This window comes from Lipophrys pholis (assembly GCF_963383615.2).
Source record: "Lipophrys pholis genome assembly, chromosome: 14".
NCBI lineage: Eukaryota > Metazoa > Chordata > Actinopteri > Blenniiformes > Blenniidae > Lipophrys > Lipophrys pholis.
Genome location: NC_137633.1, coordinates 23211285 through 23234741, shown reverse-complemented (window position 1 = coordinate 23234741; position 23457 = coordinate 23211285). Strand labels below are relative to the sequence as shown.

Here is a 23457-nt window from a genome sequence, read left to right as displayed (position 1 = left end):
TGAAGACATTGACCTTTCATGTACCCAACGAGGTGCCGCCATAGGGTTCCTAATGATACATTCACTGTGAATAATTCCTTTACATTGTTGAAATAGAGTGAAACGCAAATTGACAAAGTTTTAAACATGGAAGAAAACTGTGGTTGATTAGTACTATTCAGTAAAAACACAGCCATTTGTTGTACGCAACTGCATTTTGCTGTAACGTGGTCCGTTTAGACTGTGCAACCATCCTGTTAAGAAGACTGACCCAAAAAAACTGAATTCACATGTACTGTCAACATGTTATTGCTTGTAAAGTGTAATTCTTGTGTAAATCTGAGTATTGAGTAGAATGAATTGTGTGTTCAGGCTCTGGATGTGGATCGCAGTGTCCTGTACAAGATGAAGAAGTCTGTGAAGGCCATCTACGCATCTGGTCTGGGTGAGTCCCCCCGTCTTGTCCCAGTGTTTTCATGTCTGTCTCTCAGACAGAAGGCCGTCCCTTTGAAGCGTAACCTTTGACTCTCATTTGACTAATTATGCAGCGTTTGTCAGACGATTTAATCCGTGAACGCACATTTGAGGGAGGTTGTAACAGGAAAAAACTGTCTTTTTTTTTTAAAAATGCGAATGCAGTTGAAGAGTTCTGTGTTACATTTGTCTATTACATGCTGGCGTTATTAGATCACTCACAGATTTTATGGTTAAAATCCAACAAACGGCAATTAGTGTTAACATTTGAAGTGTTCAAAAGCCAATGGATCTTTTTAAAATCCCTTATGATTTGTTTGTCTTGTGTATAACCGCCTTATTAAACTCTTGTTAAGTAACTTTGGAATTGAACTCTTGAGCACTGTCGTGTAAAATAGTGTTAATAACAACCTTATGCACCACTTTTTTCATTAAATTGAGTAAAATCAAACTTTCCCAGCTAAACAAATGACATGGACCTAACTGGAGTTCTTCAAAAGATTGCCTGCACACTATTGAGCACCATTGTCAGACATTAAAGAGTATCAATTACTTCGAGTACCCTTAATAAGAAGCACTGTGCTCTTTCAGATTAAAATAAATGGTCATACAATTCACTTTACTTACAGATTGACGTGTCAATGTTAATATTTTCAATATTTTGGTCATTTCAACTGGTTCTAAAAGATGTTTTGAAAAACAGAGCATCACATATCAGCGTTCAGCAGTCGTTGATACTCATGTATATTACTGTCGTTAATTCATGGCTAAGCAGTTTTCTTTAGTTTCATAGAAAAAACAGGTGTCGTATTAAATTTGTTTTGAAGTCAATTTAATGTTTTCCATTACATCTCATGATTTTATTCGTGCGTGCGTGCGTGTGTGATTAGCAGGCTCATTGTGGCAGGCGGTGCCATGTTGGGTGTTTTCAGTGTCTTTTGTTTAGCAGAAACCCGCTGGGAGGGAGAGAGAGGGGGGCGGGGGGGTCTCTCTGAACAATGTGCTGAACACGTCTTTTTGAGAACAGTGTGAGCCCTGTTCAGACTGGAGGGACAGCTGTCTGATCCAGACCCCAGAAGGAACAGCTGGGACACACACACACACACACACACACACACACACACACACACACACACACACACACACACACACACACACACACACACACACACACACACACACACTCCTGTACAGTGAAAACAGATGTTTACATGATACCTGCAGTTAAATGAACCTGTTATACATGAATAAATCATCTGCATATAGCTGAAGTGTTCAGTTCTTTTCAGATCTTAATGGTGTCTGGTTTATTTATCAAATATTCATGGTGGTTTATCTTTTTTTTTTCTCCTGTTTTTATTGAAGGCATAATGAATGACATGGAAATAAGTACATGATACATTTGATCAATAACACGGTGCAATTAATTCAGTGCCGACATGTGGAAAAAACACCACAAAGCCTATCTTTACACTTTTGTATCCTCCATGTTGATTCTTACACAAAACAAACTTTTCCTGGGGCTTCAGCTTCAGTGGAAACACAGTCATCAAGGTGCACAGGAACCTTTCGACTCCCTTGAATAGGGAAAAAAAAAGGATGTTGCAGCCATTTGGAAACAAACAAATTTCCACATCAGTAAAATATCATGTTGGTTTTCCAAAGTCACCTATTGGTAAGATGAACCGGGATTAAATTCCAGTGAAGAAAACCATGTCCCCATCTCATGGGAAAGACTAATTAATGTTTACTCAGATCAGATAATTTAGATCAATAGAGGAGATGATAGTTAATTGATGATGATGATGATAATCATTGCTTACCAGATAACCAGGAACTCCTGGTTATCGCTTGCAACATAAATCTGTCTGATATTCTTCATATTGATATTGATGAGCGCTCAGTAGAGGTTTCGTTTCCTCTCTGTGTCTTCAGGCGTGGCTATTGCCGCGCGTGTCTGAGAGCTGCAGACGCTTCCGTTTAAAGCAGTTGAAATTTGTTTTCATTACAAGCAAAAAGCAAATCTGCCGATGCAAATTTAAAAACAGGCGGACAAACCTGTCTTGTCTGGGAACGTGAACGCTGAAGCTTGTGTAGATTTCTATCAGTGTTTCCAGGAGCAACACTGTGGCCTGCACTGTGGGAGGACGGTTAATCTGTCTGATACATCGCAAACAATCTGACTCCACGTCTCCATCATGTTAGTCGGAAGTGATGAAATAAATCTTCACTGTTTATTGGACCTGTGCTTTATACTCACAGCTGCACAGATTCACGTTCACTCCGCAGCGATGCAGCAACTTGCTCAAAGTCCCCGGTGTGTCACTTGACTCTGCAGTTGAGCTTAACTTTTCAAAGCCTCTAAGACTCCTTTCATTATAGCGTTTGGTTTTTGTGGCTTGCACCTCTAGGGTTTCCTTTGCTCTCTGTTTATGCTGCTGTTTCTCAGAAGTAAAGCTTCGTTAAAATAACTGTGCTACCTTGCTCATCAGAAAAAGGTACACAGAGAGACGAGAGCCGTTCCCATTAGGCACAGAGAAGCTGATTGAGACCAAAACAGGCCTAAAATTGGTCTCGTTTTCTACATATGGAGGAAAAAAACTGCGGTTTTAACTTTTTGAACCTGAAAGCACCTTTACAAGGTCAAAATTTATGGAACAAATGTGCCATTAGAAACTGAATTTGAGTCTATAAATTAAATCAGAATTCTTATAATTGAATTATCACGCAAAAAATGTATTTAACTGAAATTCAGAATCTGAATTTAAATTCTAAATATGTAATTATCTTCCAAAAACTTAAATTGGAATTGTAAAAATGCATTTGAAATTGATAACTAGAAATTGAATTTAAATAGCTAAATGTAATATTCACCTTAAAAAATAAATTCTCAATGAAACCTGAACCCTAAACTCTAAATAAAAGTTGTATTACTTGAAATTCACCTTTTTTTGGTCAAGATTAAATTGTCTACTTTAAATGTGACTCTGAAATTTAAACAGTTTGAAATTCAATAGTATTTAATCCTCAAATGAAAGTCAGTTTAGTGACTATAATGTCAGGAGCAGAAACGCTGAATTTAAATTCAAAAGAGAATTTATATTCTGAACGTTTGAACTTATTTCACGTTACAAATTAAATGCAGTTTCAAATCAAATTCTATCAATTATAAAGTATTATGTTCAGTTTCATCTGACTGAAATTTAATTCCTCAAGTATATAAACTACCCAATGAAATCCACAGTAATGTGTATAAATAGTTCAAAGTTTCAGTTAACCACTGAAAATTAACTCGGACCTCAACAACAATGTGTATCGGAAATATTTAGATCCAGAGTCTGGTGTGTAGGAAGGGCAGCAGCATCGCAGAGCGATTTCTACAGTCTGTATGTTTAGAGAAAGAAAATAAAAGCACAGAGTTTTCTGTTGCTCCCCAGGGAGGACGCTGGGAAGAGTGTGAATAATGAGACACACAACAGGGAACCAACACGGGCTCCCTTAGTTTTTCTGATATGACTGGCTGTCGAGCCCAAAACCCCTGGAAGACATTATCAGCAGCGATGGAGGAGATGATGCAGAGACCGAAGCCGTATTAAACAATTTCACACATTTTGGAACATAGAATGGAGAAGGAATATGAGCTTATAGTCGAGACAAAGAAACTAGTGTAAATAAGAGACTGAAAGAAGTGAGAGACACAGCGGAAGCCTTTTTCTGCTGCAGGGAGCTGTCAGGGTGTCGGCTCGTGGTGTTTTGATGAATAAAACAGCAGCAGCAGCATCATCACAGAGCTCTGAAGAAGCAGAGTCGATGGAGAGGAGCTGCAGGAGGACTCAAACCTGCTCTGCAGACCTTCAGCCTGAGCTGCAGCAGAAAAACACTGAATTTTATCATGTATATAGGCTCAAAAGGCCGACTTCTCAAAGTTTGAATGTGATCTCATAGCAGGATGTATGAGTGGAAGTGTCTGAGCATACGTTAAATGCCTCTATGAAAATATGGAACGACCTTTAGTAGCTGGTTCTATTAGTATTGCAGCTGCACTAAGAGAAAGTGTAGCTTTTATCGTCGGGTAAATTCATTCATTCTCATAAGAAATTGCTTTGTTCTATTTCATCATCCGTTCCTGTCGATCATAAGAGAGAAGAAGACGGAGAGTGAAATTGAAGAAGTTGGACATTTTGGGAATATACACTATATTGCCAAAAGTATTTTTTCGCCAGCCTTCACATGTATTCGAACTTGAGTTACATCTGATTCTTAAACCAGATTATTTAATGTGTCGGACGTATCGGCGTGGTGATGTCTCAGAGTACAGCGAGACTGTGGACAACTTAGTCACTTGGTGTGAGCAGAACCAGCAGCAGTTCAATGTGACAAAGACCAGAGTTGGTGGTGGACCTGAGGAGGACGCGTGTGTCCGTGTCCTCCGTCTCCATCCAGGGACAGTGTGGACTCTGTGGAAGACTACAGATATCTGGGGGTGATCTTGGATAAAAAAAACTGGACTGTGTCAAGAGCAATGTTCAGTTTGTTTCTCGTAATCAGAAGAGAAGTGAGACAACATCCTGTCGGTCTCATCAGTGCACCGCCCATGTGTGTGTGGACTTAAAATCCCTCTTAATCTTAAGGTTAAAAATGGTTTTTGGCTCCAAACAAGTTTTATTTGGTCACAATTATTGAAAATGTTCTTTCAGTCATAAAGACTGCTGTGACATCTAATCCCATTTATTATGTGTGACCGTGAAACTGGCCACTCAGTGGCGTCGCGGTAACGGAGAATATCGCTGGTTCAAGTCCAGTTTGAGGCCTTTTGGAGTTTCCATGTTCTCTTTATCTAAGTTTTTTCCAGGTATTCTAAAAACGTGTGTGACTGTCCTTCACCGTCCACGAGTCTTCGTGTCTAAATCGTGGCGAGAACCACCCTCCTTTCACTCTGCTGCTCGTCTTATTGTGGAACGGACGCAGAGTCCAGAGCTGTTTTCAAAGCGTCCACAGGGAGATATGGGATTGATCCGAGGTCGTCCGCACATTGTTTTAGTGAGAGTCGGAGCCTGACGGAGCCCAACGTGACGGAGCGAGTGTGGGAGAGAGGAAGCAGAGGACAGTCTGCGTTCGGGTGATTAAACCGGTGTGTGAGTGTGTGTGTGATGGAAGAAACTTTAAAACCAAGCCTTCGGGATGTGAGATAATCCTGGATGATTATGTTTCTGTTTGTGCACATGTATGTTTAGAGAAGATATGGTGAAACGTTTGGTTCACAACACAGTATGTCATTAGGTGGCTTTAAGTTTCCTGAGGTCCACCGTACCCCCGTGAAGGTCACTTCAGCTCTGTTTTAGTCACTTTAACTGTCCTTGTTCATTTGGATCAACATTCGTCCCATAGAACTGTAAAACTGGTCAAATCAGCGGTGTTGTCCGCAGGTTTGTTTTCTTCTTCTTTTTTTCATTTTCACATCATCCCGATCTTTTTTGAAATCCACAAATGTGTTTATTCGCCCCCCCCCCAATAAATATCCCATTTTGCTTATGAATCAGTTTTTGTAAAAGTGATTCTGGACACTGTATACATGTGGAGGATGTTTATTGAAGGATTTGATATACTGAAGGGGAAAAGGCCCAAATGTGATGTAGACCGCCAGGGAGGTAAATTGCACCTTTTGAGGGGAATCTGCCCACACTTTTCCTGCTGAAGTATCTTCATCTTGGGGAGGAATAAAACTTTTCTCCCTCACACGGTGATTAAAGCTGCAGACTGGACAGAACACAGCAAATACAGTCTTAAAGATCCCAATAAACAAGGACTGCCAACTATCCGGGATAGCGAGTGAAATACATTCATCAGCTTGAATGAGAGTTACAAGTGTGTAATAATCATATTTTTAAAAAAGGGACGTTTTACAGGAAGAAGGCTTTTTACCCAGAAACCCCCGAGCCACAGAACGTCAACATCAAGTCGTGGAAATGTTTCGTCAACATTTTCCAAGCGCGAGTGAGCTAATCATGTTTTCAGAGTAAACCTTAGAAAATGTCGCCTCTGTCCGTGTCTCTCTCCCTCTTTCCTGCCACGTTAACGCCGTGTGCTCGTGCCGTGCGACTCTTAAAGGTCTGCAGCTTCTCCGTACTGCAGGATGCATGCGCCCTGTGTTCATGCCGCAGTAAATACACATGAAGCAGCCCCCGGGGGGGGGGCTTCGTGCTGTTTGTTGGCGCTGAAAGGCAAAATGGGCGCTTTCATCTGCCACTTTAAAAACAACAGCCCGCCAGCGGCTGGTCCGAGCCACTGGGCCGGCAACTGGAGCTGAGATTTAAAGTGTGAGTTTCCACAACAGGACAGCGATCACCGTTTAAGTATAGAGCTGCACGATATCAAACATTTTGAAAATTGTGATAAATAAGCCAGCGTCAAAGAAGAATGTTGTCTTTTGTCTTTTGGTATTTGTACTTCCAAATAGCAGTGCTCTTTCTCTTACTGGACCCAGTTTTAAGACATTTCGCTGCAGATGTTTTTTCCGTAGAAGCTGCCAATCTTTTAAAAGGTGGAAAACCTTGTTTGGATTGATGGTTGATTTAGAAACTCATAAAGAGTTCTCGTACCATGCAGGGATTGCAAAATGCAAATTTTTTCCCCCGGACACTGGTCCAGTAATCAAGCAGTTTTTACTGGACCGAAGTAAAGTGGGATGAAAATATTTAACTACTCCCCAAGCTATTGTTTATTTGCAAAACTATGAAGAATAAGGCAGGTTTATGGTAATAAAAAGTTTATTAACATCACAAACTGTCAAAACAGAAGTGAAACATAATGTGAACATAATGTGAAAAAAGAACAGAAAATTCACAATAAAGCTGAAATGCTTCGGCTGTAAACTAGAATTCACAAATGACTCTGAAACCTTGTCATAATGTCAAAAAAGAACAAAAATCCCTATGAACACCAAATACTTCAGTAGAATCATCAAACAGGAACCGGAAACCACTGCCGAGTCATGTGACGTGACGTCACCATTCAAAATGGCGGCGCCCATCGATATGAAAAACTGGAAGGTTCTTGGCTTTTTCAGAGTGATAGTCTTTTTTGTGTGTTTTTTTTATTTATTCTGTTTTCATAAATAGCTTGATTGGAGTAGTTTTTAGTTTTCTTTTGTATTGCCTGTTTAGTTATTTTATTGGATTTTGCATTTGTCAATGGGTGAAGAATGGGGGTAGGACTTGATAAGCCCGGGCTTCTTCCTATCCCTTTTCCAACGAGTCAAATGTGTGTTATATTGAAATTGACTTTTTATTTAGTTTTGTATTATTTTTTTTTTCATTTGTTTCATCTCATTTTAATCGTTCCTACGTTCGAAATCAATAAATGAAAAATTCGGACATGAGACCAGTTTTAAGTAAATATTAACCGGACCAAGGGCATTTTCATCGGTAATGACCGACTGTCCACCATATTTCACGATCACTGACCATGAAATGTCATCTGGAGGGATGAAACCTGCTTCCCTCTCAAAGTGTTTGAAGCGTCACGTTTCCATGACTACTGAGCTTCAATTGGAGTTCCTCTCAGCACTATTCAACTTCCTAACTGAGGTGTTTCCTTTTCTCTAGAAACAAAGTGCAATATGGGTTTTGGAGGCACAGAGAAACTGAATCCTCTTTCTTTAGGACGTTATCGGAGAATATCTCGATGAGGCATTAAATCTGCTTTCTCCAGTCATCATAAACCCCACAAGTCTGTAAGCTGCTGCACACTGTTGAGCTATGTTCACCATCTCATGGCAGTGCGTCTTCAGCTCACCTATTGCATTAGATTGTGTGTAAAATTAGATTGGTGTCATGTGGGGGAAGCCTGCAGGTCGTGACTCTGAAGCTTTCAGCCTCTCTTTTAATCACATGATGGATATCTGAGCGCCCGAGACCTGAGCTTATCCGGCTTCATCTAGAAACCTGCCACATCTGTGAACCTCTGTGGCCTCTTTCATGTGTCTGCTTGCTGAGTCATGATGCAGGTGTCTTAAAAAAGTCGGTATCCCTCTTTATCTGTTTCTTCTTTTTCATCTTTGATATTTTTTATTACCCATTAAATGTCTTATCACCCATCCGTCCTCTCTTGTTTCCCTCTTTGTCGTCATAGCAACCTGGCACGGCATCCCTCGCTCCCAGAGGTTTAACTTGTAACCAGCTGGTCACCTGGGTTTAACCTGGTGTTGGGTTATTAAAACTAACACGGCCTACCATCACCTTCAGCCACTCTGCAGTGTCTCCCTCAAACTTTCACTGAATTACGTCTAACTTTTCTAACTTGTGTTTATTCTATAGCACTGCGGGAAAATAGTTGTAGGGACACTAAATGAGTTGGATCAATAGTTTCTGGGAAAGCTCACCCTGAGGTGAGGGTTATTTGTGTGACGTGTGGAAAGAAAGACGACTAAGTAAATGAAAGGTTTGTGGTTTCAGATGAATCTTTTCTTCCTAAAGGAAGCAGGTTGCTGTTCTTTGTACACCACATAGAAATTCCTGGCATCACAAAATGATATTGAACATGAAAAATTCAAAAATCTCATGCATGTCTCATAAACCCTTTCGTGTGTTTTTCACTCGACTAAACGGCTTCTGTCGCAACACTTTATGAAGAAGAGATGAACGCTCTTCTGATCCTGCACATCAGTGATGCTCACAGTATTCATCTCTTGCAGGAGTTTGAGGATAATAACAGAGAGCATGGAAACCTGTCAGTCCTGTTAGCAGAGTGCTGACCCCCCCCATGTAATGTTACCCACAGAAAGACCAACATGCATTATTAATGCGCACGGATTGATTTTTGACTTGTAAAAACCAGACGGTGGAAGACCTTGGTCTGATTCCCAATACCTGTCGAAGCTCACCACTTTGTGTTTGTGTGTGTTTTCCCAGCTCATGTGGAGAACGAGGAGCAGTACACTCAGGCTCTGGAGAAGTTTGGAGAAAACTGCGTGTACAGAGACGATCCTGACCTGGGCTCAGCCTTCCTCAAGTTCTCCGTCTTCACCAAGGAGCTCACGGCACTCTTCAAAAACCTTGTGAGTAGACGGGACTGGGGGTGTTTGGTAATAATCTTCAGGGACAAAGAGACATTTCCACGCTGTCTCTTAATTGTCTGGATGCTCCGGGGTCACTGTGTCTGTCCTCTAACTCAGGGGTTCTCAGCTGGTCTCACCCTGGGACCCACATTTTCCCACGGTCATTAAGTCGTGACCCACATTTTTTAGAATTCAACCAACAACATGTGTTCTTCAAAAATATATGTTGACAACACATCTTTTATATATTTTTCGGTGCAAAATGCCTGTCAGAGCAAATTAATAAGAAACTGAGGAAGACCTTGACAACTGTATGAACAAAAGTGAATAAAATAAATATCAAGGTCGTTTTTTTAACTTATTTTTTGTTCTGGTTTTCTTTAACAATAATGGTGGTGAGGTGTAACACATATACATCGTTAAGTATTCAGCTTTGTCATGAATCAAGTCCTTGTTGTCGGATAGAAGTGATGGTGTTGTGGTCCTCCGCCTGTTATCTGTAGTTTGTCCATTTTTACCATTATTAAATTGTGGCTCTTGTAGTCTGTTTGTGTGTGAATCTCTCTGTTAGATAAATCTTCTCCACAGTGCACAGCCACTGCTCCTCGGTCGGGGGTGTTTGTTGTGGGGTTTTTTTTGTTCATTTGTGGAAGTTACTGAGACAGTTGGGCATGTGCTTTACTCTTGAGAAGAGTTTGAATGTCTTGGGTGAGAGTCGACAGAGCTACTCTCAGATCAGTTGGTTTGATGCTCTCACTTCAAAGTACTTGACGACAGACCACACTCTGGGGTTTCTGACCCTTTTTATCCTCAATCTACTCTGGTCATAATCGCGCTTCGCCATCTTGCATCCGAACATTAACACAAACTTAATAATCAACGGCAATCAAAGACTTTCGACAGGCATGCGTTGGAGATGTTTCTACTGCACTTTTCTGACATATGCCTGTCAAAATAAAAACAATTTTGGAATAAAAGAGACACGAAACGCATTTTAAATACAGAGTTATGTATTTCCGAGCTGCCGTGACCCACCCAGAACAGGCCTGCGACCCAGAACAGGCCTGAGAATCACTGCTCTGACTGAATCTAGAACTTTCAGAGCAGAAGCCTGAAATCGGCCTGGAACTCAGCGTGTCATCTTGAAACGGTTCAATTCAGTTTCTTAGATTGGTGTGCCTCAAGGGTCGGTCCTTGGGCCAAAACTATATATTTTATTCGTCAATGATTTTGTTTGTGTTTCTAAACTGCTCAAATGTATTCTCTTTGCAGATGATACAACTTTATTTTATTCTGGGGAACATTTAACACTGGTGTTAGAAGAAGTCAATAATGAAATTGATAAAATAAAAGACTGGTTTGACATTGAGAAATTGTCACTAAATTTGGGAAAAACAAACTTCATGGTATTTAGTAACCAAAGGAAAGATATCAAATGCTCAGTTATTATAGATAATATTGAAATAAATAGAGTGAGGGAAACCAAACTTTTGGGTGTTATGATTGATGAGAATTTGAGCTGGAAATCACACATAAATTATACAAACATGAAAATATCAAAAACAATTGCTGTACTACACAAAGTAAAGGATCTATTGGATAACAAAGCTCTGTATATTTTATATAACTGTCTGATTGTTCCTTATCTGACCTACTGTGTTGAAGTTTGGGGAAATGCATGTAAGAAAACATCCAGTCAGTCTTCATATTGCAGAAAAGAACCATACGAATAATGAGCAGAAAAGAACACAGACATCCTACAACCCATTATTCTTTCAGTTAAAACTGTTGGAGTTCAATGACATTGTGGATCACAGCATTTTGCAAATTATGTATAAAGTGCATCAGGGTAAGCATAACTTAAAAGGAAAAGAGATCTTTATGAAACCAAAGTTTAGGACAAAATTAAAGGAGCGTTGCATTTCTGCCAAAGGGGTCACATTATGGAACAATCTGAGCACGTATTTAAAAGAATGTAAAGCAAATATAAGATTTAAACATCTAATTAAAACAAGTATATTATTGAAATACAATGAACTTCTCTAAAGTACCATAATGTCTTTGGGTCTTTTTTTTGTTTTTCTTTTTGTGTTGTTGCTGATGTCTACCCTTTTGCTGGTCTGTTTTGTTCTTTTGTGTAGTTTTCTGGTTTGTTTAATTTTGTTTCTTATGAAAGACAAATTTGACATGAATGAGTGGCGGTGCCTGCTTCTCAATCATTGTTGTTTGTTGTTGTTTTCTCATGCTGTTGTGAACTGATTATTGGTACAAAGGGGCAGATTATATAAAATTATTCTTCCTTCTGCTCTTTTTCATTCAGAAGTTTGTAAACTTTTATGTTAATATTAAATTTTTTATTTTCTTTTTTTAATGAATGGATTAATAAAATACAATACATGCATGCAGCGTTACACACAGGACTTCATTTAGAGATGATATAGACCAAGATTTCTCTCTTTTGATATGTTTTTATCCACAAGATGACCTTGGAAATTGTGAAAGAATATAATATTACATATTCAGTCACTTTAGCTTTACATAAAAGGAACTGGGGTAAAATAAGGTATGACAAAAAATTGTTTTATCTGCAATGTTATCTTATTGAGAAAAAAACCTCACAGCAGCACATTTGATTTCACATAAATATAAAGAACTCTTATCAGAACTCACCAGTAGAATTAATCTCCCAAATATCCAAAGTGCATTTATTAGTCTTTGAAAATGGCAACTTGTTCATGTTGCGTCTACAAATATTATTTATTCACAATGTCTTTGTAAATGTTTACAATAAAACAAATCGATATGAGGAGTTCTGGTTATTCAGACATTATTGTGCTTTAGTTTCACTACTCGATCCAACTGAACTATTTGTTGTCCCCATAAGTCTGACACTCCTCTTTAAGGCCTGTCGCATCTCTAATGATGTTTGTGGAGACGGAAGACTTCAAGTTGTGTGTGTGTGTGTATCAGAGAAAGAGAGGCACACACTCAGGATTACAGGATATCATTAGTGATTACTCTGCCTGATGTTCAGTCTGATGCTCTTCAAGTCTTCCTGATGTAACCCGTGTGTCTCTCTTCATCTTCCTCCAGTTCCAGAACATGAACAACATCATCACCTTTCCCCTGGACAGCCTGCTGAAAGGAGACCTGAAGGGGGTCAAAGGGGTAAGAAAGCTGATATTGGCATCATATTTAATGACAGAATACCCAGCAGGAAGTTTAACGGTATGGATCAAAATGTAAAATTTAGCGGATTATGGTGTGGACTTGTTTTTGGAGGGTTGGGCTCAGCGCCTTAGTTCCAGTGAAAGAAACTCTGAAAGCTTCAACATATGTGATGGAGCGGCTCCATCAGCAACGGGGCAACAAACACACGCACGCGCTCGCCCGCGCTCGCACACACTCGCCCGCACTCGCTCGCACTCTGCCCTGCTGTTACGCAGGCAGCGGAGACCCTCGGTCAGTGAACGCGCAGTGACACCCGAACGCATACACACACACACACACATCCTGCGTAGCAGACGCCACACCACGATACACGCCACACTCATTTCCTCATTCCCCTCCGTATTTCGCATGACATCATTCACTGAATTCATCTTTCGTTCCCCACCTGTTAGTATAGTCAGCCAGGGGTGCACACTTGGACTGGCTATGTTTGACCTGCGCATACATTCAAACATCCTCACACACACACACACACACAACACTTACCGGTGACATGACGCCTGGTGACAGGCAAGACGGGGGTGGAGTTAACCCCCGGGTTTATAACGAAGCCTGAGCGGGACTTTACGGTCATGTGATCGTTGGGTGTTTGGTTTAAGTATTAATTTTTGTTTATAAAGGGAAGTATGTCGTGACTTTATTTGGAGAATGTTTTTGTTCATTTAAATGGAAAAATGAAGTGTCCTAAAAATAGGATGTTATTATTATTTGTGTTATTAAATTATGATTGGTGCAGAGGACTCAATCACACCCCTGGGAGGGGCATAACGGTATAAGAGCCGTAGGCAAAGCTGCATACGGGAGTCATTACTGGAAGTTGCACTGTAGAGCAACACGACTCGAATAGACCTGTTTTTTTCAAACCACCCAGCTAAAGGAAGAGCTGGGCTCATGGTTATGTTTTTCAGTTCTTATTGTAAATATTTTTTCTCACTGTAAATATCGAGCACCGGCACTGTTTGGGGACAATAAAAGGAAAAAGTCGACTTGCCATTTGGAATTACGGAGGTTGTTCTTTGAACAGGAGCGAACCCCGCCACAACATACCAGGACCTTTTGGGCAGCTTCGCTCTTCCAACTTCCTACTTTTCCTACTCTTCCTGTTCCAACATGGCCGGTGCACAAAGCAGGTCCACAAAGACCTGGATGGTCCACTTTGACTCCTGCACAGAGTCCCGACCGCAACCTGACAGAAGACCTTCAGGATGAATTAAAGCGGAGACTGAGCCAGGCCATCAGTGTGTCCTCACTAATGGTCCACAATTCCCATAAAGACTCCTAAATCTTGTGGAAAGTCTTCCTAGAAGAGGTGAATCGCTTATAGCTGCAAAGGATGGACCGACATCAAATAAGCTCATGTGCATGTGAAGGCTGTCAAGCAAATAGCTTTGGCAATATATTGAATTTTCTTATAAGAAGAGCCATCAGAAGTAACTAAAATGACTTAATTATAGTTTAAACGTACTTAAACTGGAGTTGTTCAGTGTTTCTTTGTCCAGTTTATTTATGAAACAGCTGACGGTTGGTTATTAACGGATCAAGGGAAGAACTCTGTCATGAAAGTCATTTCTATTGAATGTGGCTGTAATGATCACTTTTACCTCTTCAGTGGTTTTAAAGCACTTTTAACCATCGTTTATTCATCAGTATGTGTTCTTTCTGGTTGAGGGATCAGTTTGATACAGCAACATTATCATCATATTTCTACTATTCCCAGAATCTGTGTAGAAAACAAGCAGATATTTCTGCTTTTGAGCACGCAACATGAATATCGATAGTTGACTCCAATAGCACATTGAGGTCTAGATATTCTTGTAAAGCATTACTCTTCCACTCAGACTAAACCCAGACACACGCTGGTCACCAGTCTGTGCTGCTCTCTAATGTAATCACACTCAGTTACTGTCCTCGCCGCTCGCTGACCTTTTGCTCCTGAGACACATGACTGGCTTTAGTTTTCGTTGAGGTATGATGTGATTAAGTGGGCTCTAATGAGGCTGGTTGCCATGGAGACGGCAGTTGTCTCTGTGACCCCGAGCCACTTGGCACCGTCTCGACCTGTGAACTGTTGCTCCCCCCTTTTGTTGCTCTTTTGTGGCTCTCTCAAGTGCCGTGTTTCTCTTTTCAGCCTCCGTCAGCTTTTCTGCTCTGAAATTTCCTTCCTTTGTCTTCTTGTGGCTGTTTTAACTCTGCAGCCATCCCGCCCTCCATCCCTCCATCCCTCCATCCATCCTTTCACTCTCCTGCCCCACTGTGGCAGCGCGTCACATCTGTAATGCTTCCCCGCTTATTGCTCATTAGCCCTCGGATGATTCTCATTACCTCGATGACACAGTGCTAATGAGCTGCTACTGATTCTTAAACCTCAGGACACACGCTCACCGAAATGTCACACGGATCCAGAAACTCAACTTTCATTGCTGTGAAGAAAAGAAACTCGGCTGTACTGACAAAGTGACAGACTTCATTCACAGCTGCTCCTTCGTCCCGACCTGCTTCTTACCTCCGCAGCCTGCAGGTTTTCCCTCGTTTGTTTTTTCCCTTCATCATCGCCCTCGCCCTCTGTCATTATCCTGCAGTCCCAGGGGAAGTACCTGTTAGGAGAGTGTACAGCAGGAAGGAGTCCAGACCAGCCTGACAGGCTGTTTGGACAGGGAGAGGAGGGAGAGAGCGCCGTGAAGTGTCACACTGAGAACACACAAATCTAACATTAGTAAGTTCTATTTATTCCACCATCCACAAGGGACTGTGAGAAACGTCAAATAGACCCGTTGTCGAACACGTACAGGAAAATGTTCCCTTACAGAAGAGTGTGTGGGACTTTTAGTTGAAAAAACATAAATTGAATTCCCCCTAACTTTCTCTCAGTTCAGATGCACTGTGGTGTTTTGAAGTGCTCCTCTAACAGTCGTTAGTTTTGATTTACCTCTTGAGTTTATTGGCTACCCGGTGACCGTCGTTTCCTCCGGGCTGAAGGTTCCCCGCCGGGAGTCAGCTGCTAATTGCTCTGCTTCGAGAGGTCTACCATAACAACCTGCCACTGCTGTCAAACCTCCACACCTCCCTCCTTATCTGCCTCTGAGTGTCGAAACCACCAAATTGGGATTCCAGCTATAGATTGTCTGTAGTTTTTCACCATCGTTGGCTCACAGTTGAGTGAAAAGACACGAAGAGGCAGGTGGTGTGACTGAAATGATTTTAGTACCCAGTTGGCGGTTTAATCTCAGGATACACCTCAGACGCTGTAATACCACTATAAAACGAGAGCAATGAACCGGCTCTCACTCAGGAGAAACTGCTGAGTTTAACGTTCTGTTGTGCAAACACTGGACTTTCAGAGCGGACCCGGCATGATGTCCGGCCTCGGTCGACCCCCCGCTCATCCTCCGCTTATCGACCGGTCTGTGTTTTTTAGCGGGCCGTGAGTCATATCAGCTCATCTCCGTTCAGTGGCGGTGTTTGGACGGCCTCTATAAAATCTGCTGTGTTAGGAGACCGATGCGAGTCCAGCTGTGCACGGCCTCGCTGTGGCTCTCACACACCCCGAGGTCCCCACGCATGTTTGCTCTAACAGATCTGAGATAAGAGGTCGCTGCTCGCTTGGCCCTTGTTTAGCGTGAAGTGAAATCCCAGTAGAGTCTAAAGTAACTCAACCAAGAACAAATATATGTGCACTAGCAGAAGCCGTTCAATACCGTCTCCAAGCTGCTCGCTGTGGGTCACATGATCTACCCAGTCCTTCTCAAACTCATTCACATCCCCACACGAGTCCATTTCTTTCTGCTTCTCACACATTTGAGGACAAAATGTCCGTTTCCTGCCTGATGTCTCTCATACACTTAACAGGTGATGGACAGCTCATCAGCTTCACTTTACATCTTTTGTCTTTGTTGCATACCAGAGCGAGCTCACACTGTCCTCACTATGACACATATCGGATTTGCTGTTGGAGGGGAAAAAAGTGCTGAAAGTACATTTTTACTTCCAAGCAGCTGATTTTGCAACAGATTAGCATCTCCTTCAAGTGACTGCAACTTTGATTTTGGCTGCACAGAAAATGAAAAGTTTCACGTTGCACTCGTCTGTCAAGGAGGTGGATGTGAGTGTGAAGAAGTGAGCTGGCCCGCTGGTTTCTGACGTTTCCACCTCTTCCAGACAGACATTGATCCCCAGACTGTCCCTGAATGTCTCCGCTCACCAGTCCGTTTGGCTTCAACATGTTTGTGTTCAATATATTTCTGCTCCAATTCATCCTGATTTGAAGGCGTCTGACCCTCCTGCCGCTACGTTGATGATGAAATAAAGAGCTATGGTGAATTCCTCCCAGTTTCATCATGGTCTGTCCACACGGCTCACCTTTCTCCTCCATCAAGTGTTTCCATTTCTAGCACAAACAGCCATCAGTGTGTGATCAACACTTGTAATTAATCAGACAAAGTCCCCAACTAAATCCCCCATGTCGGGGGGAAAACTGTGACTGGATATGATATTCATGGATACGTATGTTTGTATGAAGTGAATGAAGTGGCATCTTTGCAAATGAAGGCCATTGTAAAGGGCAGGACATGGATGATCTGTACTTTGAATTCGGTCAGAGACTTCAGCAGGGCGCTAAGAGCCGCCAACCCTCAGAGGGAGTGTTTTACCCCTGTGCCCTGGCCTATTCTCCTCTGCCCTTCCTGGCCCGGCCCGGCCCGGCCCGACCAGGCCTGCGCCTGGTATTTTTAGCCATTGTTACAATTTTTCTGCTCTCTGTGGCTCTGACATTTCCTTCCGCTCACTCCTTCTCTCCTCTCTGTTGACCTGGAGTGAATTCTTTTAGCAGCTTCCTCTCCTTTCTTCACTGTCCCGGTTTCAGCCTTTTTTTTGTTGTGGTTGCTGTTGGTATTTGTACGGCCTTCTACCCTCTTTCCTCTGTGCCCTTGAGCTGGCCGAGTGAACGGCTGAGTGGCTCTTGACTTGGTCTAGTGAGCCACTGTGAACCTGAACCACAGGCTGAGCCTCCAGGTCAGCTGAGGGATCAATCCTTTCTGGATCCTCTAACAACTGTCTTCCAGCTGGACAAAAGATGTATAGTGATCACATTTATTAACAGAAACTACACCAACATGAAGTCTGTTACATGCTTTACTTCTTATTGTTGATCGTGTTAAAAAAAAAACATTTTCATGACATTCTGGTTTTGTCGGTACACAATTCAATGTTTGTTGGGCCAATCGCACACAGTCACGTCTACTTTTGTTCGTCCTAATCGCTGCTTAATCAGCAGCACTTCAGCAAGTACGGTTCTGCTCAAGCAGCTGCGAACCGTTCAAACAAAACGGTGAGAAATCAGCGTTACGTGTTTTATATCGCGCCAGAGAAACCACACACACACAAACGATTACAACATCCTGGGACGCTTTCACACTGGAGCCTCTCACAGTGAGTGTCAGACAGCTGCAGGATGAGTCAGCACACACACACACACACACACACACACACACACACACACACACACACACACACACACACACACACACACACACACACACACACACACGTTCATTAGTGAGGGAGAAAGGAATTTTTTCTGAACACTTGAAGGTTACCAAGCACCGCTGATGGATGATGTTTTTTCTGTCTCGCTGGACAACAAGCTGGACAGATTGTGTTACAGCCATTTTGTGTCTGTCTCGGAGTAAAATGAGAAGAAATGTTCTTGGAGCAGCTTTGAAACTCGCTCGGATTGAAATCCAGCCAAGTTGTTTTACACCATAAATTCTAATACAACTACATATTGTGCCTCAGCATTTCCTGTTTTAGGTGAAACTAGTGGATCAGTGATCTTGAAAATGAACTGTTTTATTAGCTGCTGGCTGCACCTTCGTTGATGTTCTTATTGACTGCTAAGAAAATTAAAACCAGCTTGTTCTTGAGTTGTTGTTTTTATTTTTTTGTTAAAAACTTTATCAAACATTTTCAGTTCATAGTTACATATTCCATCACACTAAAGACAAAAGTAGCTCTCAAGTTAAGTTAAAATGAGGTTACATGGTTTTTACCATGAGGGGAATTAATGACACGTATTGTGCACCAAGTGAAAAAATTAAAACACAACGAGGTTAGTTATAAGTGAGCTCTGACTCACTACCTGCCTTGTAGTTCAGGTACTCGATTACAAACCTTTTTAATTATGATTATGTTTCCTCCCCTCCCTCCTTTATCAAGTTTTCATTGAGTCTTCACCAGCAGACCTTTTATCAAACCTGGAAATTTGAGTAATAACTTGTAATTTTTCTCTCTTTTTGTTTTTGTGTGTCATTCTGACTGTTGATAAAGTCTTTGAAATCATCAAGTTTTATTCCTGAGTTATTATTTATCTTATAATGTCTCATCATTTGTCTTTGTTTTGTTTTCACAGGATCTGAAAAAGCCTTTTGATAAAGCCTGGAAGGACTACGAAACAAAAGTGTAAGAAGATATTTTCTTACTCTATTCAACATAAACGGATAACAAGATATTTGATAGTTTACTACTTGAGTTTGTTTAAGTAGAGCATTTTGATATTTTCGCCCGACACCTGTTGAAGTGTGCTCTGTCTGTCTCATCTCTGTCTGACTAACTGTGCTCCACCTCTAAATCTCCCCCCGGTGTGATTAATATGTCAGCACATCCCTGATAATGTGAATAACTCGCCGTCACTCTCCAGCTCCCCGCTCACACTCCCACACGCACTCCTGTGACTGTGCATGCACACCACAGCCGTTTTATAGCACTTTCATGTATTTTACAAGCTGCAAAGGACATTCTTTACTGAAAGGGTAATACATCTTCTCTCCGAGCTGGTTTGATCAAGCGGTTGGGACTTTGTCCGTCACGTCGACGGCTCGTCTGGATGCTCTTATCATTTGACTCTATTGATGGTGAACAGAAGCCGTCAATAGAGTCCAGTTTTCTGCCTGATTGGAGAATCAACTAATCATATCCTGCCGTCCTGGTTTATCAGAGATGCTCATCTGTTGGTATCTGATCTCTCTGCCGTCTGTTTCTGTAATAAGAAGCTCCTTTCACATTCACAGACGCAGAGAGATGAAATGATTTGGTGTTGACACAGCAGCGAGTCCCAAATTATGTTTGTGTTGGTATCCGACACCTTGCCTTGTTTTGAGTCTGGAGGATCATCTCACGTTCATGCTGCTCATTCTGGGAGTGACTCATCTTTAATTCCTAAAATAAGACAATTTTTTTTAATTGTATTAGCTTTCAGAGAGAAACCCAAAAGTGCAGTTTTTATTTGTTTTGTCTCCTCCTGAGCCGACAGTATTGAAGGTGAATGGATCCTCGGCCTCGCGTTGGGTTGGGCCGCTGTCAGTTTGGCTCGTGGCCAAACGGCCTGGCGAACATGTGTCTGTGTGTCGGTCGCAGCTCTGACGATGCTGTAACACTGTCAGAGCTGAAGATGCATGTGCTGATTTAAGCCTGCAGCGTTCTCTGACTGGAAAACGAGGCCAAGCGGCCAGTTTATGACCGAAGCTGCTGCAGGCAGAAAAAACTCTGGGTTTCTGTTGTATTTTATTTTATAACAAATAATCCTTAAATCAATCATTTTACTTTTAAAGCACATCCCAATCAAAGTTCGTCCGGCTGTTTGTTTAGTTAAAATGAATTTAAAAAAGATTGAAAAAGTCATTCAAAGAAGATGTAGACACACATGCAGCCATGTGTATTTGGACCAATCAGATTGAGTGTTATTGCACTGAAGGGGAGTGTGTGACGTCAAAGTGTGTGTAGTAGATTTTCAAGTCAAGACCTTCAAGTCTTTGTAGAGTCACTCCAGAGAAATTTACTTTAACTCTACACAATGGTCGTGTTCATGGACAACAGCTCTCATTATTGTTTACACAAACAAGGTCAAGCTTGACAGGAAGTTGCCACACAGAAGACTTTGTGAATCTAATCATCTGCAAAATAAAAGTCTTAAGGGGAAGTTCCCATTAAAAGATGCATTTTTGGGGGATCCATAAGAAATTTAAAACCAACATAGGACACAAACCAGTTGAGGCTTTTTACTTTAGAAGTATACACACCCACAACTTCATTCTATAACTTTTCTTGTACCTGTAAAACATTTTTCCTCTAAGAAGTGAACTTTCGTCTCAAACTCAACTTTATTTTTCGTCAGGATTTCCTGTAACAGGAGTAAATATTGCTGGGAAAGAAAATGCCTGTTGGAAACATCACCCCCTGTGGTTTCTTCACATATTGTACCTAAATCATGAGTAGAGGCTAATGCAGCCATTATATATTGTATTATAGTTTAGATCAAATAGTGTAATAGTAAAAGTTATTAAACCTTGTGCCCCATCACATGAATAACGACAAAACCTCTGCAGTTGAGTGTGACTTATGTTAAAACCTCAGACGAGGACGCGCTGTGCAGGAAAACTCAGTCAAAACACTGGAATCAGTTTTATCGTTTCCACACTGTTGTGTTTGCTTGAAGCCCAAATAAAGAAAACCATATGACATACCAGGCGGATTTACTTTTTTGAGGGTACACATGCTGTGCTTTTTCTAGTATAAAGCAAAAGCACAGATCTGTTTAGTTTATCTCAGCATCGTGGTTATTCTCATGATAAATAATAATAAAAAAAGGTTTGCTCATTAACAAACACAGTTACCAGCCTCTAAGGGGTAGGTAGTAACTTGTATCCGCACTCTGTGAGTCTGGCTTTGATTTCTTGATTTTAAAGTCTTATTTTGCATTTTGAAGTTGTGTTTTTGCGTCGCATGAACGTGTGTACCGGCTCTCTGGTGAGTGATCACAGATTTGGACCCGGATGTTCCTCTAAGCAGAAACTGTGCTGAGTCATGTTTGGTCGAAATATGCTGTCAGAACGTCCAGCATATGGAAAAGGATGACCTCCTGCATGGACCGCTGCTTCCTGTCTCTTGTGTGCTGTTTTATTGTTTGTTTCTTTGTTGTTCATGATCGTGTGTGAGAGATGCAGAATTTGTGTGAAATCAGCCCTGAGTGGAGACTGTCAGGCAACATTAAACATGTGGACAGATGTAGTTTTCTTCTGTGGGATTTTAGCCGTTTCTTGACCAATAATTCCATGTTACTTTTAAACTAACAACAGAGAGGTGATATAAGTCTTACAATCAGTTTCAGAGCCGTTAATGTGACATTGCTTCCACAAGTCTGGCTGCAGAGGGCTGATTGTGCACAATCTGACGTCTTCGTTGTGTCTGTGGCGTCGTTCTGGATGTTTATGCGAAGCGTTGATCTTTGACTTGTGTTGCCACCTTCCAGCACCAAGATAGAGAAGGAGAAGAAGGAACATGCCAGGCAGCACGGCATGATCAGGACGGAGATCAGCGGGGCGGAGATCGCTGAGGAGATGGAGAAGGAGCGGAGGTTCTTCCAGCTTCAGATGTGCGAGGTGAGTCCGACTGACGAGTCGATGAGTCGCCGCGCCGACCGGAAGAGAACGAACTGGGGAGGTTTTCACCAGAAGACGTTTCAAATGATTTAACTCTAAGACGATAACGACTGTAGTGTCTGGAAAAGTCACATTTTGACCCGCATGCGTCACACTGACTACAGACATCAGAATACAGATGTCTCATTATGCTGCTCGACTGGACGTTTGACTTTAATGTTGCTTTCTGAGAAAATGTACAACTTGATTTTGTTAAACATGGAAGCGATTCAGGGCTGAATAATTCCTTCCTTTTTCTTATTATTATTTACATTTATTCAGACTTTTCCCCCCCAAAAACTGAGATAACAGTCAGAATTCAGAGAAATATGTCAGTTCAGATTAAACTACGATTTCTATGGGGAAATTATTTATTCTTATTCTATTTTTTTTTCTTATTTTGATTTGATATAATCTGAATTCTGAGAAAAAATTCTGTCATAATAAATTCAGAAAAATTGGCAGGTATTTCAGTTTATTCTGATTTTTATTTCTAAATTAGACTTTAAAATGGTCATAATTGTCAAATTTAAGTCAGAATTGAAAGAAAAATGTATAATTTGGACTCTTAATTCCAGAATTCTGAAGAAAGAGTCAGAAAGTCTTTTTCCCTGACTTTTGTTTTGGAAGTTTCATTAAAATGAGGAGAAGAAAATGTAACTTTGTAACGAAACAAAGTAAATCTGGCTTAGATTTATTTGGGTGTCCTTTATAATCTGTAAATAGAGACTTCAATTCTGTGTTTGTCTCTCACTGAACCTGACCTGATGTTTCCACCTGATCAAACCGTTTCCAGTATCTCCTCAAAGTCAACGAGATCAAGATCAAGAAGGGAGTGGACCTGCTGCAGAACCTCATCAAGTACTTCCACGCGCAGTGCAAGTAAGACGAACACGTCGCGCCCCAGTCGAACGTTCAAGGACTCTCCGTCCGCATGGTGCCTTTTTGTCTTCAAATGTTGTACTTTCCCCCAGACGGCACAAACTAAGGAAAGAGTCTGTGTGGAATTCCAACTTAACTCCTCATGAGAACATCGTGTGACATTCAAAGAGGCTTGATGATTTCTAACACTTAAACTGTCGTGGCTAAAAGCACAAGGAAATGAACTGTTTGAAAATTCCTACTTTTCAAGACGTTTGCCTTGTTTGAAGAATATCACTACCAAGATTCCATCAAACCAAACATGGAAAGCGTTTCACTGATTTTTTTTCATCTTTAGTGATATTTAGCTGTTTTAACCGTTTAAGTTGT

General features: G+C 41.3%; 1 protein-coding gene across 1 annotated transcript in view; it reads left to right on the top strand.

Moving 5' to 3' along the window:
* Positions 1 to 23457, top strand: part of asap2a (ArfGAP with SH3 domain, ankyrin repeat and PH domain 2a) — a 71615-nt gene that overhangs the window by 28470 nt on the left and 19688 nt on the right. The window contains exons 2-7 of the mRNA XM_080480518.1: positions 352 to 424; positions 9363 to 9508; positions 12602 to 12676; positions 19143 to 19192; positions 22038 to 22167; positions 23003 to 23088. Of these exons, the coding sequence (XP_080336644.1) occupies positions 352 to 424; positions 9363 to 9508; positions 12602 to 12676; positions 19143 to 19192; positions 22038 to 22167; positions 23003 to 23088 (560 nt within the window). The remainder of the gene's footprint in view (positions 1 to 351; positions 425 to 9362; positions 9509 to 12601; positions 12677 to 19142; positions 19193 to 22037; positions 22168 to 23002; positions 23089 to 23457) is intronic.